Genomic DNA, 23,947 nt, shown 5'->3' on the forward strand with positions numbered 1-23,947 from the left:
CTGGAAAAGACCGTCATGATAGGAAAAGTTGAGGGCAGCAGGAAAAGAGGAAGACCCAACAAGAGATGGATAGACTCAATAAAGGAAGCCACAGCCTTCAATTTGCAAGATCTGAGCAAGGCTGTCAAAGATAGGACATTTTGGAGGACTTTCATTCATAGGGTCGCCATGAGTCGGAAGCGACTTGACGGCACTTAACACACACACACATCAAGAGATAGCTTTTTTTTAAAGTGGAAATAATTAAGGGATAGGCTTTCGGAAACATAAAATCAAATAGTAAATATATGTTCAAGTCAGTCTTTGACTGCCTTCCTTTGGAATTCTATTTCCAGATGGCATGCCTCTCCCTTTCTCTCACAAGGACGACTTTCCTTTGGAACGCTATAAACAGATACACAGGTCCTTGGTACAGTGCAAAACATAGGGTGGAATTTCTGAAATGTTCCAAATTATGCTCGTCTGAGCCGGTAGCTCAGTAGGTACGACTTCATGCTTTAGTTTTACAAATTGATCCTTTGTACTGCACCCTGAGTTGCCAGCCATATTAAATGTTTGTGACTGTTTGTGAAACATTCATTCTTTTATTTCCCCCCCCTCTTTTCCCCAGCAGCTTCCTACTTTCTTAAGCTTTCAAAAGGCCCCCAGTGTAGAAAGTGACCTTTTCTCCTCAACCTCAGTTAGAGGAATGTTTTCAAAGAGCCTTTAGCTCTATGAAGTCCAGGGCTGCTTTGTTGCTTCTGCACCATAGGGTATCCCCATTCCTTGAATGGCAGATGCTTAGCACTTACTTCTTGGCCATTATTGGCATTGCTGTTTAGGGCTAAAATGGAGTTGGGCACAGCAGTGGCCATGTGACATCTTAGCCATTAACATTCATGGTTGGAAATTTTAATAAAATGTACAAACAGCACTTTTTCAGAACTCCTTGATGAACTGTAGGGGAGAAATATTGAGGTTTTTAAATCACTGTGCAGTGTACATGTTTACATGTTTAAAAATATGTCCAAAAGCAACATTTTGTAATGGGTTTTAGTAGTACTGGCCGAAGCTAGCTCTTTGGGACTCATTTGGTTGCAATGGCTCCCATGTTTCAGGTACTGTAATGGCAAAATGTGATGCTATAGAAAAGGTGGCTACTACTAAAATCAGTAGCCATGATCCCCCCCTTCTCTGTTTCAGTAACATGTAATAATTTCCTTTGGGTTCATCTGTCATTGAGTGGGAATGTGGCTCAGTGACAGAGCTTTTGCATGCAGAAGGTCCCAATTCAGTCCCTAGCATCTCCAGTTAAAAGAATCAGGTAATAGCTGATGTGAGGGACCCTTGCCTGGGTTTCTGGAGTGCTGCTACCAGTCAGAGCTGGCAGTACTAACCTTGATAGGCCAACCTTCTGACTTAAGGCAGCTTCATGTATTTATCACAGCCATTGCAGCAGATGCTATGGAGTTGGAGGCAAGACAATACCCAGAACAAGATGATTCCAGAACAAAAGATAACTGGTTATTAGGTTTTACAAGTGGAGGAACCACAAGAGTTTGTGAGGGCATAACATTCTCCCCCTGCACTCTTTCCTCTCTCCCTTTCCTGAAAGCCCCATAGCCTGTCCTCTTTTCCTGCTTCCTTCTCTCCTTCCCACCCACCAACCCAGCCTACCTTTTACCTTCCCCCATCTTCAACTATATTTATTATTTCATGTATACCCCATGTTTCTCCACAATGGAGACCCAAAGCAGCTCACATCATTTTCCTCTTTGTGAGCTCCAGGCCCGGGAGCGCAGCTGTCGTCCAAGGTTATGCTCAGAAGGTTGTTATGACTGCTTGCTCTCTGTTGGTGTGATAACTGTAATCTATCATGGGAACCAGGCTTGGCTTGGTATTCAGTTGTGCCTTTGGTTTTCTGTATATGTTCCAACCTGCTCGTATTTTCCCCAGTAGAGTCCTTGTACCTTCCCCTGTAAGTTCCTGCTACTCACCTTATGCTTCCCAAATAAACCAGCCTCTTAGAATACCCTGTCTGGACGTTTGGTGATTGGGATTCAACAGGTGAACTCAATCCTTACACTCTTCTTCGTTTTAATCTCACAGTGGCCCTGTGAGGTAGGTTAGGCTGAGAATGTGTAATTGGCCCAAGGTCACCCACTGAGTTTCCAGGGCAGAGGGCTGAGTCAAACCCAGTCTCCCAGTTCCTGATCTGAACCTCTGACCATTGCACCACACTGACTATCATAGAATCATAGAGTTGGAAGGGACCACCAGGGTCATCAAGTCCAACCCCCTGCACAATGCAGGAAATTCACAACTACCTCCCCCCCACACCTAGTGACCAGAAGATGGCCAAGATGCCCTCCCTCTCATCATCTGCCTAAGCAATCATAGGATGGCTGCTGTTGAACACATGTGGGCGTGGCACACCCCCTCTCTCCCCCCTGGCCCAGATGCTCCTTCCCCCAGCTCTGTGCCTGACTAGAGGGATCACTGGTCTGATTCATCAGGGCTCCTTTTATGTTCTTTTTTTTCTATTGACACTATCCATGTCTTTGGGGATAGATTTGTACTTCAGTAGTTAAGTTACTGGGCAGCTCACATCTTGATTTCTTACCAAAATCATTTTTTTCTGATTGCCGATGCTAAACAAATTACTGAAAAGAGCAACAGAATCTTATTTAACATTGATCTTGATAGTTTGCATTTTTTGCAGTCTCTGCAAAATTATGTTATCTTGGTTGACGCAATGCTTGCAGATGTCACTACAACAAAATTACCTACCACCATAAACATTGCAGCTGTTACATTTGTGTCAACATGGAGAATGTAAGTAAATAATGCTTGAAACATTAAATTACTTTCTGTATTTTACACATGGACCTTGTGCACAAATAGGATTTCAACAAAAATAAGATATTTGTTTTCTAGAGGGATTTTAATGGAAACTCCCAAGCAATATATCTTCATGTGGAAATCTAATTAATCCCTCCATGGCTTGTTTATGTGTATTTCTGATCAATAACTTTGAGATCAATGTGACTGTGTTCATATTTTTCCTTGTATTGATTGGATGATTGGTGTAACTCAAAATAAATAATTTATTTGCAGCATTTCTCAGCATTGCAAGCTTGGTTGAAAACAAAAGTTACTTGTGCATTTCAGAGAGGGGAATGTACTTCTGAAATACATTATTTTAACAGCTGCTCCTTTTGTAGAATGAAGTTCTTAAGCTGGGCGACTTCAGTGTGTACATAAGGAAACTTTGCAAGTGTTTCTGGTTCCTGCCCTGTTGATGTGGAAGGGACAAAGTAGGCAGCAAATATCAACTTTCAATAATGGCCCTAGAGCAGAGTCTTGGAGACACACAGTTAAACAGGTCTGGATTCATTTGGCACCTGTATGCACAGCCACTTTCCAACCTTGTGTGTGGCACCAGGAGTTCACAGAAGAAAAGTGGACTATAAATGAAGTAAACAAATTTGTTTACTTTGTTTATACCTCACTTCCCAGTGGGGAAGTGACTTGCATCATTCTCTTCTCCAGTTTCACAACAGCTCTGGGAGGTAAGTTAGGCTGAGAGTTGGTGACTGGCCCAAGGTCACCCAGCAAGCTTCCACGGCAGAGTTGGGATTCGAACCTGGGTATCCTAGATCCTAGTCCGACACTCTGGTTGCTGTACCATGCTGAAAAGAGCAAGGGCAGAAGGAATAGTATACCAAATCTAGCCTAGGATTGGGAGCCTGATAAAGGGCTGGCTGTCTATTTGGATCTTCATGGCATTTTGATCCTACTGTTTACATCTTTGTTTCCTTCATAAACTCATATATATGTCTGCCAAGTGAGGACCCTCTATGTGCATCTGATGAAGTGGGCTGTAGACCAGTGAAAATCTGTACTAGATTAAAAACTTGTTGGTCTTTAAGGTTCTCTCAAGACTCCTGGCTCTTATGTAAGAAAATGAAGGGATAAGGTAGGATGTCAGTAAGAAGGGAATGCTCTTCACCTCTGGATTTGTATTGTTAAGTGCCTTTGGGAGGCAAATTGCATGCATGGAAGAAAGTGGGCTCCTGTTACAACAGCTGGAATCAAAACGTTTTAGGCTTTAAGGTGCCACAAGAGTGTCATTTGTTGATACTTAATGATGGATAGCACTATGAGATGTGGTTAGGTGTCAAAGCATTAGCTTCTGGAGTTTAGCTGTATGTTGTTTCATTACTCTTCCCGCTGCATACACTAGATAATACTACAGCTGACCAAGACTTCCAGTACTGACCAAAAATAGGTGTGTTGTATCAAAATGAAGTTGAAAGACCAGGTTTAAATATAAATTAAAAATAAATTCGATATCCATCTGTCTTAACTGGAATTCATTGCAAAGCATTCGTGTTTAGATTCGTCATTATGTTATGAGTAACAATAGCTTGCTCGCAAAATTAAAATAAGGGCAGAAGATACTGAGATCATTTAGATTTCTGTTACTAAAGTTGGCTTCCTGGACCAGCTCGTGACATAATGAGTTACGTTTCTCTCAATTTTGTGACGATTCTCTGGAAAAAAGAATCCTGGCTTTTTAGAGTTTTTACTACGATAAACAAATGGAGCTTTCCCCCAGACTTCCCTGCTGGTTCTTCAGAGGAGGTAGCTGGTGGTGGGGAGACCTTGCTAGAGGTGGGAGACAGCTTGTCCACCTCATCCTTTAGGTCTTGGATGCTCCTGGGCAAGCTTGGAGGTGTCCATTACTTCTAGACTGCATGGGACTTTTCCTTTCCTATGCCTTCTGGATGAAACACAAGGCCTTTCCTGTCTTCAGTGACTCCTCCCTATCATAGATTAAGTCTCCTTCAAAGGGTAACTGCTTGCAGACAGCATTAGGTTCTGACCAGTAGGACAGCCTGGTAGCAGTAAGCTCATTATGAGCTGTTGCCAGCTTTCAAAGATGGATTGGTTTAAGGCAGTGGTTCCCAAACCTTTCGAGCCACCACCCCCTTGGTTCCACAAATTCAACCCCAGCGCCCCCTACCCTATCCAACAACACAGTCGAAGGGGGCCACCTCTAGTGCCCCCCTGCTGCCCCCTTGCCTCTTAGTGCCCCCCCCGGTAATCTCACTGCCCCCCAGGGGGTGGTACTGCCCACTTTGGGAACCACTGGTTTAAGGTTTAAAGGATTTCCTGAATGGCTGTGTGTGTGTGTGTGTGTGTTGTATTTGCTGCCCCCCCCCAATTTCTGAAGTTGACCACAAGAAGGCAGCCACCTGCTGCTTGTTGCCCACTTAAGGTGGCATTGCCCAGAGCCTGTGCCTTTTTATTGTAGCTTCCACTCTGTGGAACTGGCTCCCTGGAGGTCAGGAGAGTGCTGTGTTAGAAATGTTTAGGACGCGCTACAAGGCCATTTTATTTGCTAGAGCTTTTAATGAAGTATAAACTACAGGGATATTTGGGTGGTGGGGTCTTACCTCGGATTTTATTTTGTAGATTTTATATTATGGTGTGTTTTAATTATGATTTGTAAGCTGCCTTGAGCCACGAGGAAAGGGCATGTGGTAAAAACTTTGATAAACAAAAGTTTATTACGCACTTGTAACTTAGGAATTTTGAGCCAGCATGGTGTAGTGATTAAGAGCGGCAGACTCTAATCTGGAGAACCGGGTTTGATTCCCCACTCCTCCACATGAAGCCCGCTGGGTGACCTTGGGCCAGTCACAGTTCTCTCAGAACTCTCTCAGCCCATGCAGAGGCAGGCAATGGCACACATGAACACATGAAGCTGCCTTATACTGAATCAGACCCTTGGTCCATCAGAGTCAGTATTGTCTACTCAGACCGGCAGCAGCTCTCCAGGGTCTCAGGCAGAGGTCATTCACATCACCTACTTGCCTAGTCCCTTTAACTGGAGATGCCAGGGATTGAACCTGGGACCTTCTGCATGCCAAGCAGATGCTCTGCCACTAAGCCATGACCCCTCTGAACGTCTCTTGCCTTAAAAACCCTATGGGGTCACCATAAGTCAGCTGTGACTTGATGGCACTTTCCACTACCAGTTTAGGAATACTGTGGTGGCTATTGGGTTACGAGTTGTGTGGATTGGCTCCTGGGTTTCCAGGACAGAGTTGCTTTTTATGGTGATTTGGACATTTATTTTGTTACTAATATATGGGAAGTCTTGTGTGGTTTCAACAGTACAATTGTTCATTTGTTAAATTAAATCACAAAACTCAAAAACGCAGCTCTGATGTTTTAACAAGGGTTATATGTTTGTTCATTCCACTTGAGTGGCCTCCAGCTATGCTTTGGGCTCCCCTACAATGAAAGTCGCTATTAAATTTTACTTAGCGAATGTGTACCCATAAGAATATTAAATCTGACATTGGAGACTACTTGAGTGATCTGGGACTGTAATGATGGAGTTATTTATTTGTGTTTCCTTGGAGGCAATGTTTGTGCGATGTACAGAGTGCTGCATTTGGATTGGGAAGACCCAGTCTAAATGCAGCACTCTGTATATCACACAACATTGCGGTGTAACCATTGTGGGGCCTTTTGGTAGTTTTTTATGTATAGAAATGTTTGCATTATCAATTGGCTAAGGTTTCCATTTGTCTTCTATTTTCTATTTTCTAAAATGTGAAGCAGCAGAGTGACTAGTGTGTGATCAAAAATAAGGTTTACTTTTTTTAATTAGGTGGGACTTACAATGAAGTAAAAAGGCAAAGGACTCTTTATCCCTTTGTTCTTCTTTTTCTCCCTCCTATTTTGCAGTAATGAAATGAGGGATACTGGTTCGGAGAAAGCTTTCTCTGAAAGTTCTTTCCTGGCAGTTGCTTCCGTTTTCTACATCCCTGAAGTGACTGTTGGAGGGAGGGGACTGGGCTCTGAGACAAGCAATCTTTGAGTACAATTCATCCTCCCCAGCAGTGGTGTTGCCAGCCCTTGACAGTGGAACCAGCATCTGGGATGAGCAGGAGTGGTGTCACCAGGATGCCCTGAAGTCATTTCTGGTCACAGAGCTGGAAGTGACAACACTGTGTTACTGTGTTACTTGAGGAACCCTATGGATCTCTATGGTTCAACCATGCCTTTTGGCATGCAGACATACATGGGTTACCCAAGTCCTCACCTTTTTTGTATGTATGTTGCACCATTGAAGTCATACCATGGTAGAGTGTCATGAACCCTATCACAATACCTATCCTTGTAACAGATGAGGTGTGTGCAGAGGTGAAATGTCATGTTGCATTACCCCTGGGAAGGATCTGTGTCCCTTAATGGCATCACTGGAAGAAGGGTTCAGCCTGCTTCCTGTCCTTTGCAATCTCAGTCATGGATGACTAAGCTTGGCCCTGTCTGCATAAGCCCAACCTGGGTTTTATTTCATTGTCATCCTAAAATGTGATGAAATGTTGAGAGCTGGCTTTTGCAGTAGGAACATTAAAAAGGTGGACTGTGATGTATGGGATTAAACAAGAAGGATAGCATGCACACATCTGCTTTACACCAGTGTGAAGGAGGTAACTCGGATTCTGAGGAGGTGCCCAGCAAGAATGAAAAGGCATGTCCAGGCCATTGAAAATGCCCCAAGGTACTATATGGCTCACCCTAAACTTTGCCTGATGAATTGTAATCCATTCCAGCCCCAGGGAGAGGTTGTTGTGAGGTTGGTTTTCCATCTGCTTTGAGTCTTTTTCAGAATGGTGTGGACTGCAAAATGCTGTCAAATAACAATAAAACCAAAGGGGCTGATGCTAGTTGTAGCATCCTTTCACTGTTCCTGTCAGCAGTCCTACACTTTGGCCCCTGCAGCTGTGCACCTATCTTGTTATTCCTACTCTCATCCAAAACAATCTGATACTTTGGATGCATTCCTGTTCTGCTTTCCTTGGTGATATATATCTTCCTCCATCTTATCCTCACACCAAGCCTATGAAGTAGGTTAGATTGAGAGGGTATGACAGGCCAGAGCTCATTCAGCAAGCTTCATGGCATAGTGGGGATCTGAACCTGGGTTTCCCAGGTCATAGTTAGACAATCTAACCACTACACCACTTCTGCAGTTTCATTTGCGCACTGATTCATTCTATTAAAATACTGGGTTGGATTCCATAGAGCGTTTGTGCTAGTGGAGGGTGAGGACATTTTTGTTGATCCCTTCCTGCTGCAGATGTCTGAATTGCCCCTCCTACTGCTCATGTCTTTTCTCTTTATTGGGGCAGAATTCTGGGAACTGGGTTTTTTTGTGCGGGGGGGAGGCTTGTTGCTCATTTTGCAGCTTAGTACCGGTACTACTGCGCCTACCAAGAAGGTGCAGCAGGGCATCTGTGCCCTACTAACCATTTACAGAATGTCTCTGGGTGTTTGCACTGTAATAGAAGCTAGAGCCATTTCTTGGGTGCAGGGCTGGCTGATGGTATTAGGCATATATCAAATATTGGTTTTTGTTGGTAAACAGTGGCAAAAAGATAGATTTCCCTTGGGAAAATAACATATTTCAAATCCATTGGGAGTATGGAGGTTCACTTTGTATTCTTTCCAGTGCTTCATTTTAATGCTTTTTTTTTGTATCCCACAAAATTTCTCTGTGATGTATATTATCTTGTTAAAAGTGGCTGCATTTTCATAACACAAAGCTGACATTCAGGTTTCTTTCTCTTCTCACTGCCACTAACATGTCAGGGCTGTATACAGTATTAAATTTTGCTGTGACTGATATATTGTAATTGTTTCATCCCCATGTGTAAGACATTGCAGCATTTTGTCTCCAAGGCACTCATTTCTCTCAACCAAATCAATTCCCATTGTGATGGCTCACAGATGGTTAGTTGTTCCAGGTAGGGGGAAAAAGGCAAAGCACATAACTCATACAAAATATTTTAAATGGTTGCAGGTGAAATGTAAAGCTAAATACATGTTAAAATTGTTTTTAAAAAGGTACAGATAAATTCTGTGTTGTTAGGGCCACTGTGTCCTCCAACAAGTGGTCTAGCATTTGAGAAACGTAATTTGCTTGGGCAGTGCTGCTGCACTGCCTCCAGTCACCGACACAGCCCTTCCTCTCAGGAATGGGCTGCCCATCTTAAAAGGGCCGGGTTAGTGATTGCAGGTGCCCATTCAAAACCCAAACAGCTCTTAGATAACTTTTATTGAAAGGTAGGAAAACAATGGATTCAGAAGTGGGAGTTTTAAACAAAACAGTATGAAAAGAGGAGGAAGTCTCTTTAGTCTCTGGCCACGGTCTCACAAATTGCAGACAGGATACATTGCAGTCTTGGTGAGATCTCTCTTCTTCACAGGCTCCGAGAAGCCACTTTTCCTCACAGTCACATCAGGAGAAGTCCCGTGAACACTCAGGATTGAACACCCAGACTGGAAGATGGCCACTATTCTGCCAACTGCCTTTCTGTGTCTCCACAGGCTTTTCTCCTCTGGAATATTGTTAGAAATTCTTCACTCCCTCAAGAGAAAATGCCTCACCACCTCTTTCTGCTTTTCAACCTTGGAGTCTCCCCCTCCTTTTCTTATCCTGTGGCCAAGCAGCCACTCACTGTAGGAACCACCTCCCTCTAGAAGGCAGTGTTTCCAGGCCAAGGCCCACTATGCAGGTGAAACCGGCACAAAGTTTTTAATAATAAATATTTTAACAAGGCTTACACATACAAGCCTGTCTCATGAGGGGAGGGGGCTCTGCAGGATGGAATGAGAACAAAGAAGGAAGAAGCAGGGCAGAGATAAAGACTGGCTCAAGATCTCCAAGGGTCCTGTGTTCAAGCTACACAGGGGCAGTAGCAAAGAAGTTTGGGAGACTTACTGCTGCAGAGTTCTGCAGTTTGAGGGAGAGCTATATTTAGGGTTGCCATCCTCCAGGTGGTGGCTGGAGAACTCCTGCTATTACAACTGATCTCCAGCCGATAGAGATCAGTTCACCTGGAGAAATTGGACTCTATGACATTGAAGTCCCTCCCCTCCCCAAACCCCACTCTCCTCAGGTTCCACCCCAAAAACCTCCCGCCAGTGGCGAAGAGGGGCCTGGCAACCCTAGCTATATTTAGACTGTAGAAATGTTGGAAGGTAAGCAGCAAGTGAGCTCCAAACCCCAGGGTTGGTTTGGAGCTGAAAATCTTGAATCTTACTAACCAGTTTGATTCTAACTGTCAGGTGGGAAGATTATAGGTGAAAAAGTGATACCCCAAAGGCTGAGAGTGAGCAACTAGAATGAACCAGCACTGGCTGGTCTAGAGGGTGGACAAAGAACTGGATGTGAACCGATGATTGCATCCTGGGGAAACAATAGACTTAAGATAGGGATAATTACTGACTAGATCCTTTTGTGCAGTAAGGGTGTGTTACCCTACTGAATCAATGAGACATTGCCTGCATTTTTGAGTGGGGAAGGGAGGTAATTCGTCCTCCCAGGTAGATTTATTCAGGCTGCTTCACTTTTATGCTGGAAATGCCTTCAGGCTGAGTGGAATTCCCCAGGAGCCCCATCATAATTTTATTGTAATTTGGGGGTTCCCTTATGGATGTCTGCATGCTCTGGTATCAACATCCTTTGCTACTTGAGGTCCAGATTAGCTGAGCCATTGAAGATCTGTTATCAAGCTTCCTACTTCTTTAAAATTTGCCCTAGAGCAGTTGCAGGGCCTCCAGATCTGGACTGGACCCTCAGCAACTGCTGATGGGAGATTAACTCTTTCCTCCTTAGTAGAAAAGGGCAAGAGTCCAGTAGCACCTTAAAGACTAACAAAAATATTTTCTGGTAGGGGATGAGCTTTCCTCCTTGTAACCTTTTCCTGACTTAAATCAACCTCTCAGCGGTCCTGTTTGTTCCAGTTTATGTTGGGAAGATGGTACAGGTCAACAAAGGGTAACCCCCCCTTGCCTAGTGCTACCTCCCTCATGCATATTGGGGTCCCTGTATCTGTGTTTTAGGAAAGTTTTAAGAGATGGGGAGATGTGTGATGGAATTGCCTATATCCCATCTAGAGTCTTCAGCAAATACATTTGTAGTGCTTTAGAGCTGAGATCTGTGTCTTGGTTACATGCATTTTAAAGTCCAATTGAAATCAAATATGCAGGTTTTCAGCCTTGGCATCAAGACAATTTGCTGTTGTAATCACAGGCTAAAAGCAGAAAATGAGTTTCTTGAAGTAACAAATGAGTATTTTAAATTATTAAAAATGATTGAATCTGTTTTATAATGTGTGTTTATGTATAAAATGCCATCCTGAAATGTATTATTAGTTAGTTTTCTTTGCATTTTGTCTTCCTTTTTGTCTTCCACTTCATCTTTTCCCCACATAGTAATTTTTCTGTGCCTGGTTTCCCAGTACACTTAGTATCAATAAATGTTGACATGAAAATGCTTCAAAAATGCTAAGTGGCCTTTTGCATATATTTCATTAAGTGGTTATGTGCTGAATGCAGGCTTGAATTTAGGTTTGTGGAGGCCCAAGTTGCTTTACAAATTGAGGCCCAGGCCACACTTCACCTACACACTAGGACTGAAGCGTTAACATAATTAAAATCATACATCATTTCAAGATTTGACTTTTTGAATGATTTAAATGAAGTGTTGGTGCTGACAAGGAAGTGTTCCCAAGCAGAAAAGAAAGTCCATTCTCGGTTCTGGGTGGAAGGCCATCTTGATCCGTGGGTATTACTATCACGTGCCCAGGGAGGCAGGACCAAGTATTTTTTGTTCAGCTTCCTGTCTCCCTGGGCGGGAAAACCCAGTTTCCGTCCTGCCTTGTGTAGGGTGGCAGCGACTTACTTGAGCTCCGTCTTGTGAGGACTTTTCTTACCAGTGTATTTCTTTTCTTTCCTTCTCTCCTCCTGAGAGACTCTGTGTGTTTTTTCCTTTCCTCTCCTGCCGATTTGAGACGCGGCTGCGTCTCACTTTATTCAATCTCCCGACCTCTCCCCCCCCCTCCCGGACTTTCACTTTCTTCTTCGCCCGTCGGGCAAGATGGCGGACGGCAGGAGGGACTCGGATTCGGACCTCCTGTCCGAGGGTGATCAGGATCCAGCCCTCGTTGCTTCAACAGGGCGGAGGAGAAAAGATCTTTCTAGCGGCCGGACTGGCGGCCGCGCGGCACCCAGCTCTGAAGGAGCGGCCGCGGCAAAGAGAGCGCGCTCTGAGGAGCCGCTCCAAAATGGCGCCAAAATTGCAGATTGGCGCGATCGGGCGCGAACCCCGGGGAACCCGAATCTGGAAGGCACCTCTACTGATTTCACTCCTCAACATGAGGGTAATGTATGCACCGACGAGCCTGAGGCTCCGGTTACCAGGAGGGAGGTTTTGAACTTATTTAACGGGGTATTGGATAGGCAAGCCAAAATGATGTCTATTTTTAGGGATTCCATGGCCCCGTTGCTACAGGGGGCAGACCTTTCCCAGACTCGTCCTTCCAATCTGCAGGGGGGGGGAGTGCAAGGGACTCAATAGGCTCCTCAAAGCATCAGCCTTTATGGCAGACGCCTCCTTAGACGCCATGTCCTTTGCTGCTAGAGCCACGTCCTCCAACATCGCCATAAGATGGGCACTTTGGATCCGTCCGTGGCAGAACGAGGTTAAGAACAAGACACTGACCATGTCTTATCCCTATACAGGGGGGAAACGTTTTGGGGAAAGGCTAGAAAAGATTCTAGTAGAAAATAAGGACAAGAAAAAGGTTCTTCCCAGGTCTTACAAGAGGGATGGGAGGCCTTCTTCCTCTTATCCCAACTTTAGATCTTCTCATACTCTTGCTCCCTTTAGAACAGATCAAAGAAGAGGCTCCTGGGGTAACAATAGTTACAGGGGATCTTCTCGCAGGGGAGGTGGAAAAATTTTTCATCCCCCCCAGGGACATCAGCAGTTTTCAAACACCAAAGGAGACAAGTTCTCCAAGAACCCAAAACAGTGACGCCAACCTAACGGAGATAGGGGGCAGGCTCCTTCTTTTCCACAACATGTGGAGAAGATCCTGCACAGATGCCTGGGTGTCCCAAGTCATTCAATCGGGTTACCTCATAGACTTCACCAGCATACCCCGGGACTAATTTGTAAATTTCCCGAGATCCATACGGCCAGAGAAACACCAGAGAACAGTGGAGGCTATTTCACACCTACTACAGATTCAGGCCATAGAGCCAGTTCCCCAGGACGAACAGGGAAGTGGGGTATATTCAATTTTCTTTACAGTCCCCAAGAAAAATGGGGACTGGAGAGCTATTTTAGACCTGAAACACCTAAACAGGAGCGTGCGCTACAGAAGGTTTCGCATGGAGACCCTCCGCTCCATTCTAGAAGCTCTGCAATTGGACCAGTACCTCACTTCCCTGGATCTGAAGGAGGCTTACCTCCACATACCCATCCATCATTCTCACCGCAGATTTCTTCGGTTCTGTTACAGTGGTCGACACTATCAGTTCAGGGCCCTCCCCTTCGGGCTGACCTCCGCTCCCCGCGTCTTTTCCAAAATTTTGGTGACGCTGGTAGCGCTGCTTCGCCAGGAGGGGATAACGGTGTTTCCGTATCTCGACGATCTCTTGATCAGTTCAGAGTCCAAAGAACAGGCGCTCACTCACACCTCCAGGGTGATCCATGTTTTGACCTCACACGGCTTTCTGGTGAACCTGGCAAAAAGCCATCTTACTCCTTCACAAAGGTTGGAACATCTGGGTGTCATAATAGACACGCACAACAACCTGGTGATTCTACCCCAGGACAAAGTAACCAAAATCCAAACTATGGTCAAGACTACCATTTGCTCCACTCGGGGCAGGATCATGAACCTAGCCAAATTACTGGGGAAAATGGTGGCTTGTATAATTTCTGTTCCATGGGCCAGATTCCACTCAAGGGATCTCCAGATGCTTCTGCGCCCATACCAGGACCTCATTACGCAGAGCAGGGACAGAGTAATTCCTCTTCCACTGGCCTTCCGACAGTCTCTGACATGGTGGCTCAAGCGCAGCAACCTCTGCAAGGGTCTGCATTTCATAGTAGAGGATCAGGTTCAGATCTTCACAGATGCCAGCCTGGAGGGATGGGGACGACCTGTCACTCTCTTGTAGCACAGGGGTCATGGTCCGAAAAGGAGAGGAAACTTCACATAAACAGACTGGAGCTAAGGGCCATACATTTAGCGTTGCTCCATTTCCATCACACCATTCGACACAAACACGTCTTGGTCCGGACGGACAACATCTCGGCCAAGGCGTATGTAAACAAACAGGGGGGCTCGAGGTCTCCGGGTCTCCACAAAGAGGTAAAGGGGATTCTCCTTTGGGCGGAGTAAAATCTCTTATCTCTCTCCGCAGAACATATCAGTGGAGTTCTCAATTCGCAGGCCGATTGGCTGAGCCGACAAGTCCTAGACGAAGGGGAATGGTCCCTAGACGACTCCATCTTCAGTCTGATTCAGGAGAGGTTCGGACAGCCCAAGGTGGATCTCTTTGCCTCGGGGAGCAACCATCTTCTCCCCAGGTTCTTTACTCGGTACTTTCATCGGGAAGCAGAGGACATGGATGCCCTGCTGGCTCCCTGGCCACGGGAGCTCCTATTTGCATTCCCTCCAATCCCCATTATTCCGAGAGTGTTACGGAAAATCAGGAAGGAGAGAGCCACGGTCATACTTATAGCGCCCTTGTGGCCGAGGAGACCATGGTTTCCCAGCCTCCAAAGAATGTCCATTCAGACCCCATGGGAACTTCCAGCCATCCCAGAGTTACTACATCAAGGCCCCATATTCCACCAGGAACCTCAATGGCTGCGCTTAACCGCGTGGAAATTGAGCGGGGATCTCTCCTAGAGAAGGGCTATTCTTCTGCAGTGGTAGACACAATGCTGGAAGCTAGAAAGCCGTCTACTAGGAGGATCTACAATACCTCTGGAGAGCCTTTGTGCTCTGGTGTAAACGAAAGTCCGTTAACCCCTTATCTCCGGGAATCCCTAAGGTTTTGGAATTTCTTCAGGAGGGATTGGTGATGGGTCTTTCAGCCTCCACCTTGCATAGACAGGTGGCAGCATTGACCACGGTCTTAACAGAGATAGAAGGGTCACCTTTATCTAGGCATCCACACATCATTACCTTTTTGAAAGGGGTAACACAAACCAGACCACCGACGGTACATCGTTTTCCCACGTGGCGCCTCAATGTGGTTCTTTCAGCGCTTACTAAGCCGCCCTTTGAACCATTAAAGGAAGTGCCTCTGAGAATTTTAAGAATGAAGGCTATTTTCCTCACTGCTTTGACCTCTGCCAGGAGAGTTTCCGAACTTAGAGCCCTCTCTTCCAGGGAGGGCTTCTGTGTATTTCACAAGGATAAGGTCGTGTTGAGAACTGACCCCACCTTTATTCTAAAGGTTAACTCCCTTTTCCACAGGTCCCAGAAAATACACTTACCTTCCTTTTGTCCTCACCCAGTTCATCCTAAGGAAAAGGAATGGCACAAACTAGATTTACGCAGACTGCTAAAGGTTTACCTTTCTCGCACTGCCGACATTAGGAAATCCGATGCACTTTTCATTTCCCTAACCAACCCAAACAAGGGAGGGAAAATGTCCAATTCCGCTATAAGCGCGACAGTCAAACAGTGCATCGTGGAAGCCTATAGGGCTAACAAAATACCTCCTCCAACTGGAATCACAGCGCACTCAGTGCGTAGTGCGGCCACATCGGCAGCCTTTAATAGGCAGGCTTCATTGGAAGAAATATGTAGAGCAGCCACCTGGTCAACGGCCTCTACCTTCATCAAACATTATAAAATTGACTCTAGGGCTTCTGCGGATGCCGCCTTTGGGAGGAGAGTCTTGCAGCAGGTCTTGGAATGACCCTGAGTCCCACCCCGGGGTATAGCTCTTGGATATTCCACGGATCAAGATGGCCTTCCACCCAGAACCGAGAACGGAGCCTTGTGTACTCACCGTGACGGCTCCTTCTGTTCTGGGTTGAAGGCCATCTTGCCCACCCTTCTCAGGTCCAAGACCCTATTATTCCTAAGCTTACAGTACTGAAAGCAGGGGTTCACAATAGTTTATGTATCCAGTTATGATACTCCCTATGTCCGCCATTGTTATAGCTCTCTCTTTGTCATTGCTGTTATGTTAAAGTTTTCTCTTCTTGTTTGAAGGAGCTCAATGTTTTACTATAAGTGCATTGCTGTTGTTTGCTTTCTGTGCACTTACCTGTCTCCTTAGCTCGGCGAGTCCGTAAACTGGGTTTTCCCGCCCAGGGAGACAGGAAGCTGAACAAAAAATACTTGGTCCTGCCTCCCTGGGCACGTGATAGTAATACCCACGGATCAAGATGGCCTTCAACCCAGAACAGAAGGAGCCGTCACGGTGAGTACACAAGGCTCCGGTAGCAAGGGCTTTTCTTTATCTAGAAAATATTTATTTAGCAAGAAGGGTTGCCTTGGATGTGGTTTCTTTGTGGTTTCTTTGTTTGCAAAAGCCCTATTTTGTTTTCCTCAAATAAATTTTGAGTTTGAGGCTGCTCTGGTAATTCTGGTCCTGACTTAATTGAATAAAAAAAATAAATAATTTTAAATGTATTTGGATAAATTATAAATGTTGCTATAATTCCATGTAAATATAGAAAACCAGATAATGCCAGATAAATGCTCTTCAAGGATATCCTGAATAATTGTTGACCTGCTTCTTGATGGAAAACATGTCTGTCAGTGAAGGCACAGTCATTGGTGCATAGCAGAGATGGGTTTCGTGTGATTTCTTAGATTTGTGTCATTTTTTTCCCAGTTAAGGCTTCTGTGTGGATCACCTGGCTTGGTTGTTTGAAACTCAGGTTCTGAGGGAACTTTTCTTTACCTCTGTGTAGAATTTGTGTCCAGTTCATCAAACAAATTGATATCTGATTTCATGTGTGGAAGGATCAATTAGCCAAGGCTTGGGATTATAATTAGTTGGTGCTATATGATAAGCATAGTAATTACCATATTTTTCCATGTATACGACTACGTTTTTTTCTTTTAAATTTTGCCCCAAAATTGGGGGTCGTCTTATACACGGAAGACGACCCCTGTTTTTTTCTTAATTTTGGGTTCAAAAAAGTAGGGGTCATCTTATACATGGGGGTGTCTTATAGACGGAAAATACGGTAAATAGTTTTGTTTGGGAAAAATCCTTCTATATCTCTGTGTGTGTGTCACGCCGCTCCTGGGCTTCTGGGACCCCCGGGGTCTCTGCCTGGACCAAGGGTGGGGGCGGAGGAGCCTCCTCGGCTTAGACCAGTCCGAGGGGGAGTCAGAGCTTTCTCCCCTCTCAGACGTTGCCAGGTTGTCGGCTCCCTCTCTCGCCGCCTCCTCACAACCTCTGTTTGGCTTCCTCCCTGGCCGCGGCTCCCCTCTCGCCTTATCACCTTTTCCAGCCAGAGAGGCCCCGCCCCTTTTCCCCACACCCCCGTCCCGCCCCCGTGCTCCCCCCCCAGCCGGGCGTTGCTGGCGTCTTGCGGCGATCGGCTTCAGCTGCGCCGGCCGCTCTCCCCCGCCCCAGTCGCGCCCGCCCGCTCAACAGCTGAGGGGGGCGGAGGCTGTGCGGCCGCGTCATTCTGGCCGCGCCGGGCCTCGGGATTTGCGGCGCCGCCGCTCCTCTCCTGGGTTGCCGGGCCCCATCTGATCGGCTACCTGGGGGAGAGAGAAGGAGCAGCGTTGGCTTCCCCCGATTCTCTGGGGGGGGGGCTGGGCGACCGGCTGTACCCCCTCCGCTTCTCCAGCGGGTAAGCCGGGGCCCGGGGCTGTGGGTCCGGGAGAGCTGTCGGCCCGGGAGCCGGCCAGCTGGCCCGTCCCGGGACAGTGTGAATGTGAGGTTGTTTGATGGTGCTGGCATTTTCATTCCTATTGAGCAAGCTCTCAGTCTGGATGCGACCTGGTTGTTACAACTGAAACAGTGAGGGACATTCCTTTTGTCCCTGGGATTGGCTTTCTGCAGTCAGTTGACTTAGTTCCCACCCCTTGACCTGGACTCTGTAACTTGAGTCAGTTTTGCTTTCGTTCTGCTCATGATATCCCGTTTTAGTTAAGGTATTCAGCTCTTATCAATCCCAGAACACGCTGGAGCTTAGAATCTTTTCCATAATTGTTGAAATAAATGGAGAATGTGACTCTGGTAATGAACTTAGAAATATAGCTATTTTTGTCTTTTCAGTTAGTACTTCACTAGCAGTAGCCATTTTATCAATTAGATTTAATAACATTTCTGAATAAGCCTCCGCATTCCCTTTGTCCTGAAGCTTGGTAGAGAAAAGCTCTCTGAGCAAACAGATTTGGCTGTGATCATCCTACTGTCCATAGATTTTTTTCAGTGCTTCAAACATGTTTTAGCAGTTTCCTCTCCTTTTATGTACACCAGTTCCTTCCTTTAATGGCACAACTCCTAGCCAACACTCTGTGAGCTAACCACACTGAACTGCTGGCCAGAATTTTTTAAATTATTTTATTGTATATAATTTATTTAATTGTATATATGTTCTTTAAATTAACCTCGTGCCTCTTAAATGCAAATAAACCAAAAATAAATTTCACTACTGGAACTGTGATAGCTGGATCACAACCACCCAGCAGAAATTGTAGCTTATTAGCTACAGGCATGTCTATATCAGGAATTAATGGATTGATCAACTGTGTTCTTAAGTGCTTATATCTTCTACAATAAAATAGGAAAATAAGCTCCATGGTTTTGATAGAACCAGTTCCACATCCACATAGACGCTTGGAGTAGGGCTTTTTAGAATAGCACCCACTCAAAACAGCTGTGGGTGATACACTGAATCTTGCTAAAAAGAAAGCTCTTCTGTAAATTGGGATGGTTAAGAAATTAATATACTAACAATAAGAATTTTAATATTTAAACCCCAAAAAAGCAGGAAAGCACACACGGCAGGCACAGAAAGCAGTACTGTTTAGGTCCCACTGGAACAATCTTTTTTTAACTAGAGGGCAGGCTGTAGAAAAAGACATAGTTCACAAAAGGGAATTTTCCAATCCTAGCCTCTGAAGTTTAGCATCTACATACCCAAACCAGGGATTCAGATATGAGTCCTTGGAGAAGAAACTTAGAAGGCTACCCTCAGGAACAGCAAAGAGAAATTTTAATCGATAGCTAAATAAAAAGCCCCCGCTTTTGCCTCCAGGGAATGAATCCCCAACTCTGCTCTAATAGCAATCCCTGTAACGCAGTAAGGAGCACCCATTAACTTTCTAAGAAACCTATGCAGAATAGCATCAAGATGCTCGCCTACTAAAGTGGCCCACAAAGGAACACCATTAAGAAGCTGGGTAACTCTTTTTCCTTCAATAGCAGAAGGAATGTACACCAATTGAGAATTTGCCAGGGTACTAATTATTAAATTTATTCTCTTCATTTTCGGGACCTGAAGGGGTAGAGCAAAAGCCTTGTAGTTGTAAAAAAAAGCAAGTGTCGAGCTGGTAAGTCTGCTCAGATCACCATCACAACTCCTTTTCTATGATGGGACCCAAAGGTTTTGCAGCAGATAAAGATATATTTGCTTTTTCCTCCTTGAGCTGATGTCCAGTTCTATAATGCCATGAATTGAAATTATCCTCACACAATTTTTCTGGGATGGTGTGTTGTCAGGCCATAGTTTTTGCAATTCCAAAGGAAAGGGGAAGAGAAAAAAACTTTATGCAGGCAGAGTTTGGGAGTACAGCTGTTAAGCAGATGCAAATTCCCAGTGTCTTTTTTCTTGCCAGCAGGCAGCAGAGCCTTTTAATTGCTCAAACTTAACAAATAAGAAAAATTCCTTTTAACTTTAAAATTCACTCTGGGCCGCCATAACCCTATTGGGATATTTGGTTAGCATAGCAGAGTTTGTCCCGTCATAGAAGCATGATATTGCAGACAGTAAATTAAAACTCCCAAGAAGTATATTGCAAAGGTAAAACTTACATGTATTCAGGTTGATTCAGTTCACATTCAGGTTGCAGTGGAAAGGAGACAGAAGCCTAACCTGAAGAATACTATCCCTATCACAAGTGGCCAGATAATCCGGCATCACATATGTGGAAGTTTGAGGGCATTATTTCTATGGGAGAGACATGTAGAGACATGTGACTCCATGTGGAGAAGTGAGAGAACAAAGGGCCAGAGAGAGGAGGGGTCAGAGAGCAGCTCCCAGGTTAAGAACAAAGAAAGACATCCTATTCAAGGTGATAAAATGTTTACACACAATATAGAGTGATGTAGCACCCCCAGTGTCCAGGCATGCTGAGTCGCTTACTCCAGCAGAAACTGTAGACATGGATTAAACTCACATTCTCATATGTGGCTTTCTGCTGAGCTAGAGCTTCACAGAAGCTGCCTTCCATATTGGGCTTGTTCTATGAAAGGGGCATCTCATGAGCTAGACCTCTATAAGACTACAAAGATTTATCTCATGAGTCTCTCTTCTTTCTGTTCCTGTGAGTATGTAGCCAGGGTTCTCATAGTTTCTGTGCAGTCCACCAAGGAGTTTTATTTTACATCTTCTGGAGATTCTAGAGCTGCAGCCTAGAAACTGGTGCTCACTGTGTGCATGATACGTATATGTATAGGATGAGCACCTTTCTGTTTTCCTTCAAATTGGCACATGCAGCCCTCCCTCTGCAATGACAGAGATAGGACACTAGCGGTGAAGAGAAGAGTTGGTTTGTGTGACTGCATAGATAACCATAAAAAGGTAAGGGTAGTCCCCTGTGCAAGCACCAGGTCATTCCTGACCCATGGGGTGATGTCACATTCCAACATTTACTAGGCAGACTATGTTTATGGGGTGGTTTGCCAGTGCCTTCCCCAGTCATCTAACCTTTACCCCCAGCAAGCTGAGTACTCATTTTACCGACCTCAGAAGGATGGAAGGCTGAGTCAACCTTGAGCTGGCTACCTGAAACTGACTTCCATCAGGATCGAACTCAGGTTGTGAGTGGAGCTTGGACTGCAGCTTACCACTCTAGGAAAGCAATATTTTGTGATCGCTATGCAGTCTCACATACATGTGACTGGCAAATTTACATATGTGGAGGTTGGTGCTGGTACCTCCATCACAGCAACAGAAACCAAACAACAATTTGGTGAAAAATTGCTTATATCTTTACACGAATCAATTAAATAAGATGCTTGGAAGGGGGGAAATAGGTTTAATGTAGTATCATTGATCCTAATGTCTTCAGTTTATTTTAGTGGAATAATATGAACTGAGTAAACATAAATTTGTATAAGTCCATCTGCTTAATGCTGCATATTCCATGAATATAGTCAGTCTTTCATTATGCCATCTGCCACATTACATATTTTTAATTACAAAACTAATATATGAAAATTATTAAAGCTGTTTCACTCTGGGAGCAGAATTTTCAGATGGAGGTGTGTTCTCTGTTGGGAGGTAAAAATGTTACATTTGTTTACAGGGGCTTAGTCCATACGGGGGCCACTATGTCAATAATTGGTTGTCATGAACTTGGATTTTGAATTTTATCATTTCTTTGTTACAGGTGGGGAACTCAAGGGGATTTCACTACAACTCATCCTCGACCTGTCGTCAAAGTTAAACTTTTTACAGAGAGCACTGGAGTCCTGGCACTTGAAGATAAGGAGCTGGGGAGAGTGAGTACTAACCTTGTCATTAGTTTAAGATGCTGGTGTATGGAAGGACCCATTAGAAGCATCTCCTTTTTGAGAACCATGGAAATTAGCTATTGCACCATTGAACTGTGTTGTAACTCCTGTTGATTTTACTGCGGAGGAGAGATTCCTAATGGACTGTGGCTAGAATGTATTGAAAATAATGAGACATCTGGCATGCACTTGCAGAAGCATTTGTCAGTAATTTACATCTGTGTTTCTCATGAAAAGGTCAGAAACTAAAGCTGACCTTTTGGTGATAAAATGATACATTTTAGAAGAAAGTAAACTTGGTGGCGCATGTCCATCTATGCAGTTTCTCTGATGGAATGGCATTTCCATTTGCCGAAGAGCAGGTGGTGATGTCCTCGGAAAATCCCTTCCCACTACAGGCTCCCTAGTTTGCCTTTATGCTGTGCCTAGGGATGTGCATTTGGATATTTCTTGCCCTATAATACATTCACACACACACACACACACACACACATGAAAATACCTTATTGTTATTTTCCAGGTATATCCAGGTGATATTCTGGATTCTTGGTAATACTGAATGTTGATTCCTGAAAAATTCTGTAAATATTCAGGAATATCTGAAAATATTCAGGGCTGGCATTTTATGGCTGGCATTTTATGGCTTTACAATCATACTAAATCTCCCATCTCAGATGGCTTTTGTACATGCAGGTCCCATAATTATCAGCATAACGTTAGACAAATGGCTCCCTGTACAGGGGGTACAACCTTTCTTAAATGCACCTAAACCAGTATGGGCTTTTGGGAACTATAAGCCTGTGTAAATATGTGTCAGTCTTCGTACCATATTTCCAGAAATGGAAGGAGGCAAAGGATTGGAAGGAGGCAAAGGATAGTGTCTTAGTTGCTAAGCTCCTGATCTCCAGGCCCTGCTTGCTTCTTATGGAGATTCATAGCCCCCAGTTCCGGCCTTGACTTTTATATCCTGCTCTGCTTATTCTTGCCTGTGACTCCTAAACCTCCTGCCCAGCTTGCCAGGTACTGAATGGGACACCCACAAGCAAAGACTACCCTTTTCTTGAAATGAATGAAGGAGGCCTTGTGGACAAGGATGCTTCAGAACTCCAGAAAGAGCTGGATACGGGCTGTACAATTTAATGTTTTTTACTTTCCTTCATCAAGTTGTCTGGTTTATTGTCCATTCCTAGCTACAGCCAGAGAAGGGAGAATGGCTCAGTGTTATTCCTGGTCAGAACATTGTGTTCATGTAATGGTTTAATAATGTAATCTTAGCTGTTGTAATTCTGGCTTGCATTAGCGGATGGCCTCGTATCTGGACATTTCTTTTACAGCAATCAAAACTCATTTCTGTTACTCTGAGCCAAATGACTCCTAATGACAAGTTACCTAATGAAAGACTTTTTCCTCCCCTCACTGAACGGTGTTGCCTTTTCTTCCTCACAGCACAGCACCACTTAGTGATTGAATAATGCCTTTTATTGTCCATGAAAAATCTCTCTCTAGATATTCAAGGGTAAATCTTCAGAATTCTGTACTTCGGTTTGGAAAGCAAATGCCATTATAAATAGGGAATGCAGAGAGTCCAGTTTTATCAGGCTCCCTTTTGAAATTGTACATCTTCATTTTAATCAGAACAGGGGCCTTTTGAGTACTTTTAACTGTGCTACATTACATTATATCACAACTTCCAGTCTATTAAAAAATATATGATGCCAAGCCAATTTAAATATTTCTTAATCATTCCAAAGGCTACATCTCTTAAATTTGGGCAAATTCTTAGATATTTATTTTATATAGAGCTCTGTTTTTAGATCATATTAATCTATTTTAATTGTTTCTGTTTTTAAATGTATTTGATTTGTGGTTACCCGCCCAAGCCCCGCTGTAGTGTGGGAGGGGAGGGATATAAATCTAAAATAGAAATCAGTAAATAAATTAGTATTCAAATTGGCACAAAAGCTGCTTGAGTTGTAGTTTTGCACGTCTGAAATATTATTGCAATTTATTTGTTAAAATAGAGTTAATAAATTATGAAAGCTTATTTCTCCGACCTTGTTTGAACATCGTGCGCACTTACCAGTCTTTCTCCTTCATCCCTCTACATTCCAGTAAACGGAGAAATGTGTTTGGTGTCTTACACAGTGTTTGGTTCAGTCAGCTTGTATCAAGGTATATGGTGAAATTTTCTCACCTGTTCCTTGTTCTATAACAGGAGATTTGCAAATTCAGGACATTCTGCTGACTTTTTATTAAGATATGTATTAACTTGCCCCAGTTTTTATGCCAAGCACCAACTCTGCAACATTGATCAGGTCTTTAGGTTGCTGAGAGGAAACAGAATTGTGTTGGC

At 44.4% G+C, this 23,947-nt stretch overlaps 1 protein-coding gene across 10 annotated transcripts in view; it reads left to right on the plus strand.

Moving 5' to 3' along the window:
• Positions 1-23,947, plus strand: part of CADPS2 (calcium dependent secretion activator 2) — a 401,370-nt gene that overhangs the window by 163,041 nt on the left and 214,382 nt on the right. For all 10 annotated transcript variants that reach the window (XM_056846115.1, XM_056846117.1, XM_056846119.1 and 7 more), the window contains exon 7: positions 21,471-21,582. In XM_056846115.1, the coding sequence (XP_056702093.1) occupies positions 21,471-21,582 (112 nt within the window). The remainder of the gene's footprint in view (positions 1-21,470; positions 21,583-23,947) is intronic.

This window comes from Euleptes europaea, chromosome 3, assembly GCF_029931775.1.
Source record: "Euleptes europaea isolate rEulEur1 chromosome 3, rEulEur1.hap1, whole genome shotgun sequence".
Lineage (NCBI taxonomy): Eukaryota > Metazoa > Chordata > Lepidosauria > Squamata > Sphaerodactylidae > Euleptes > Euleptes europaea.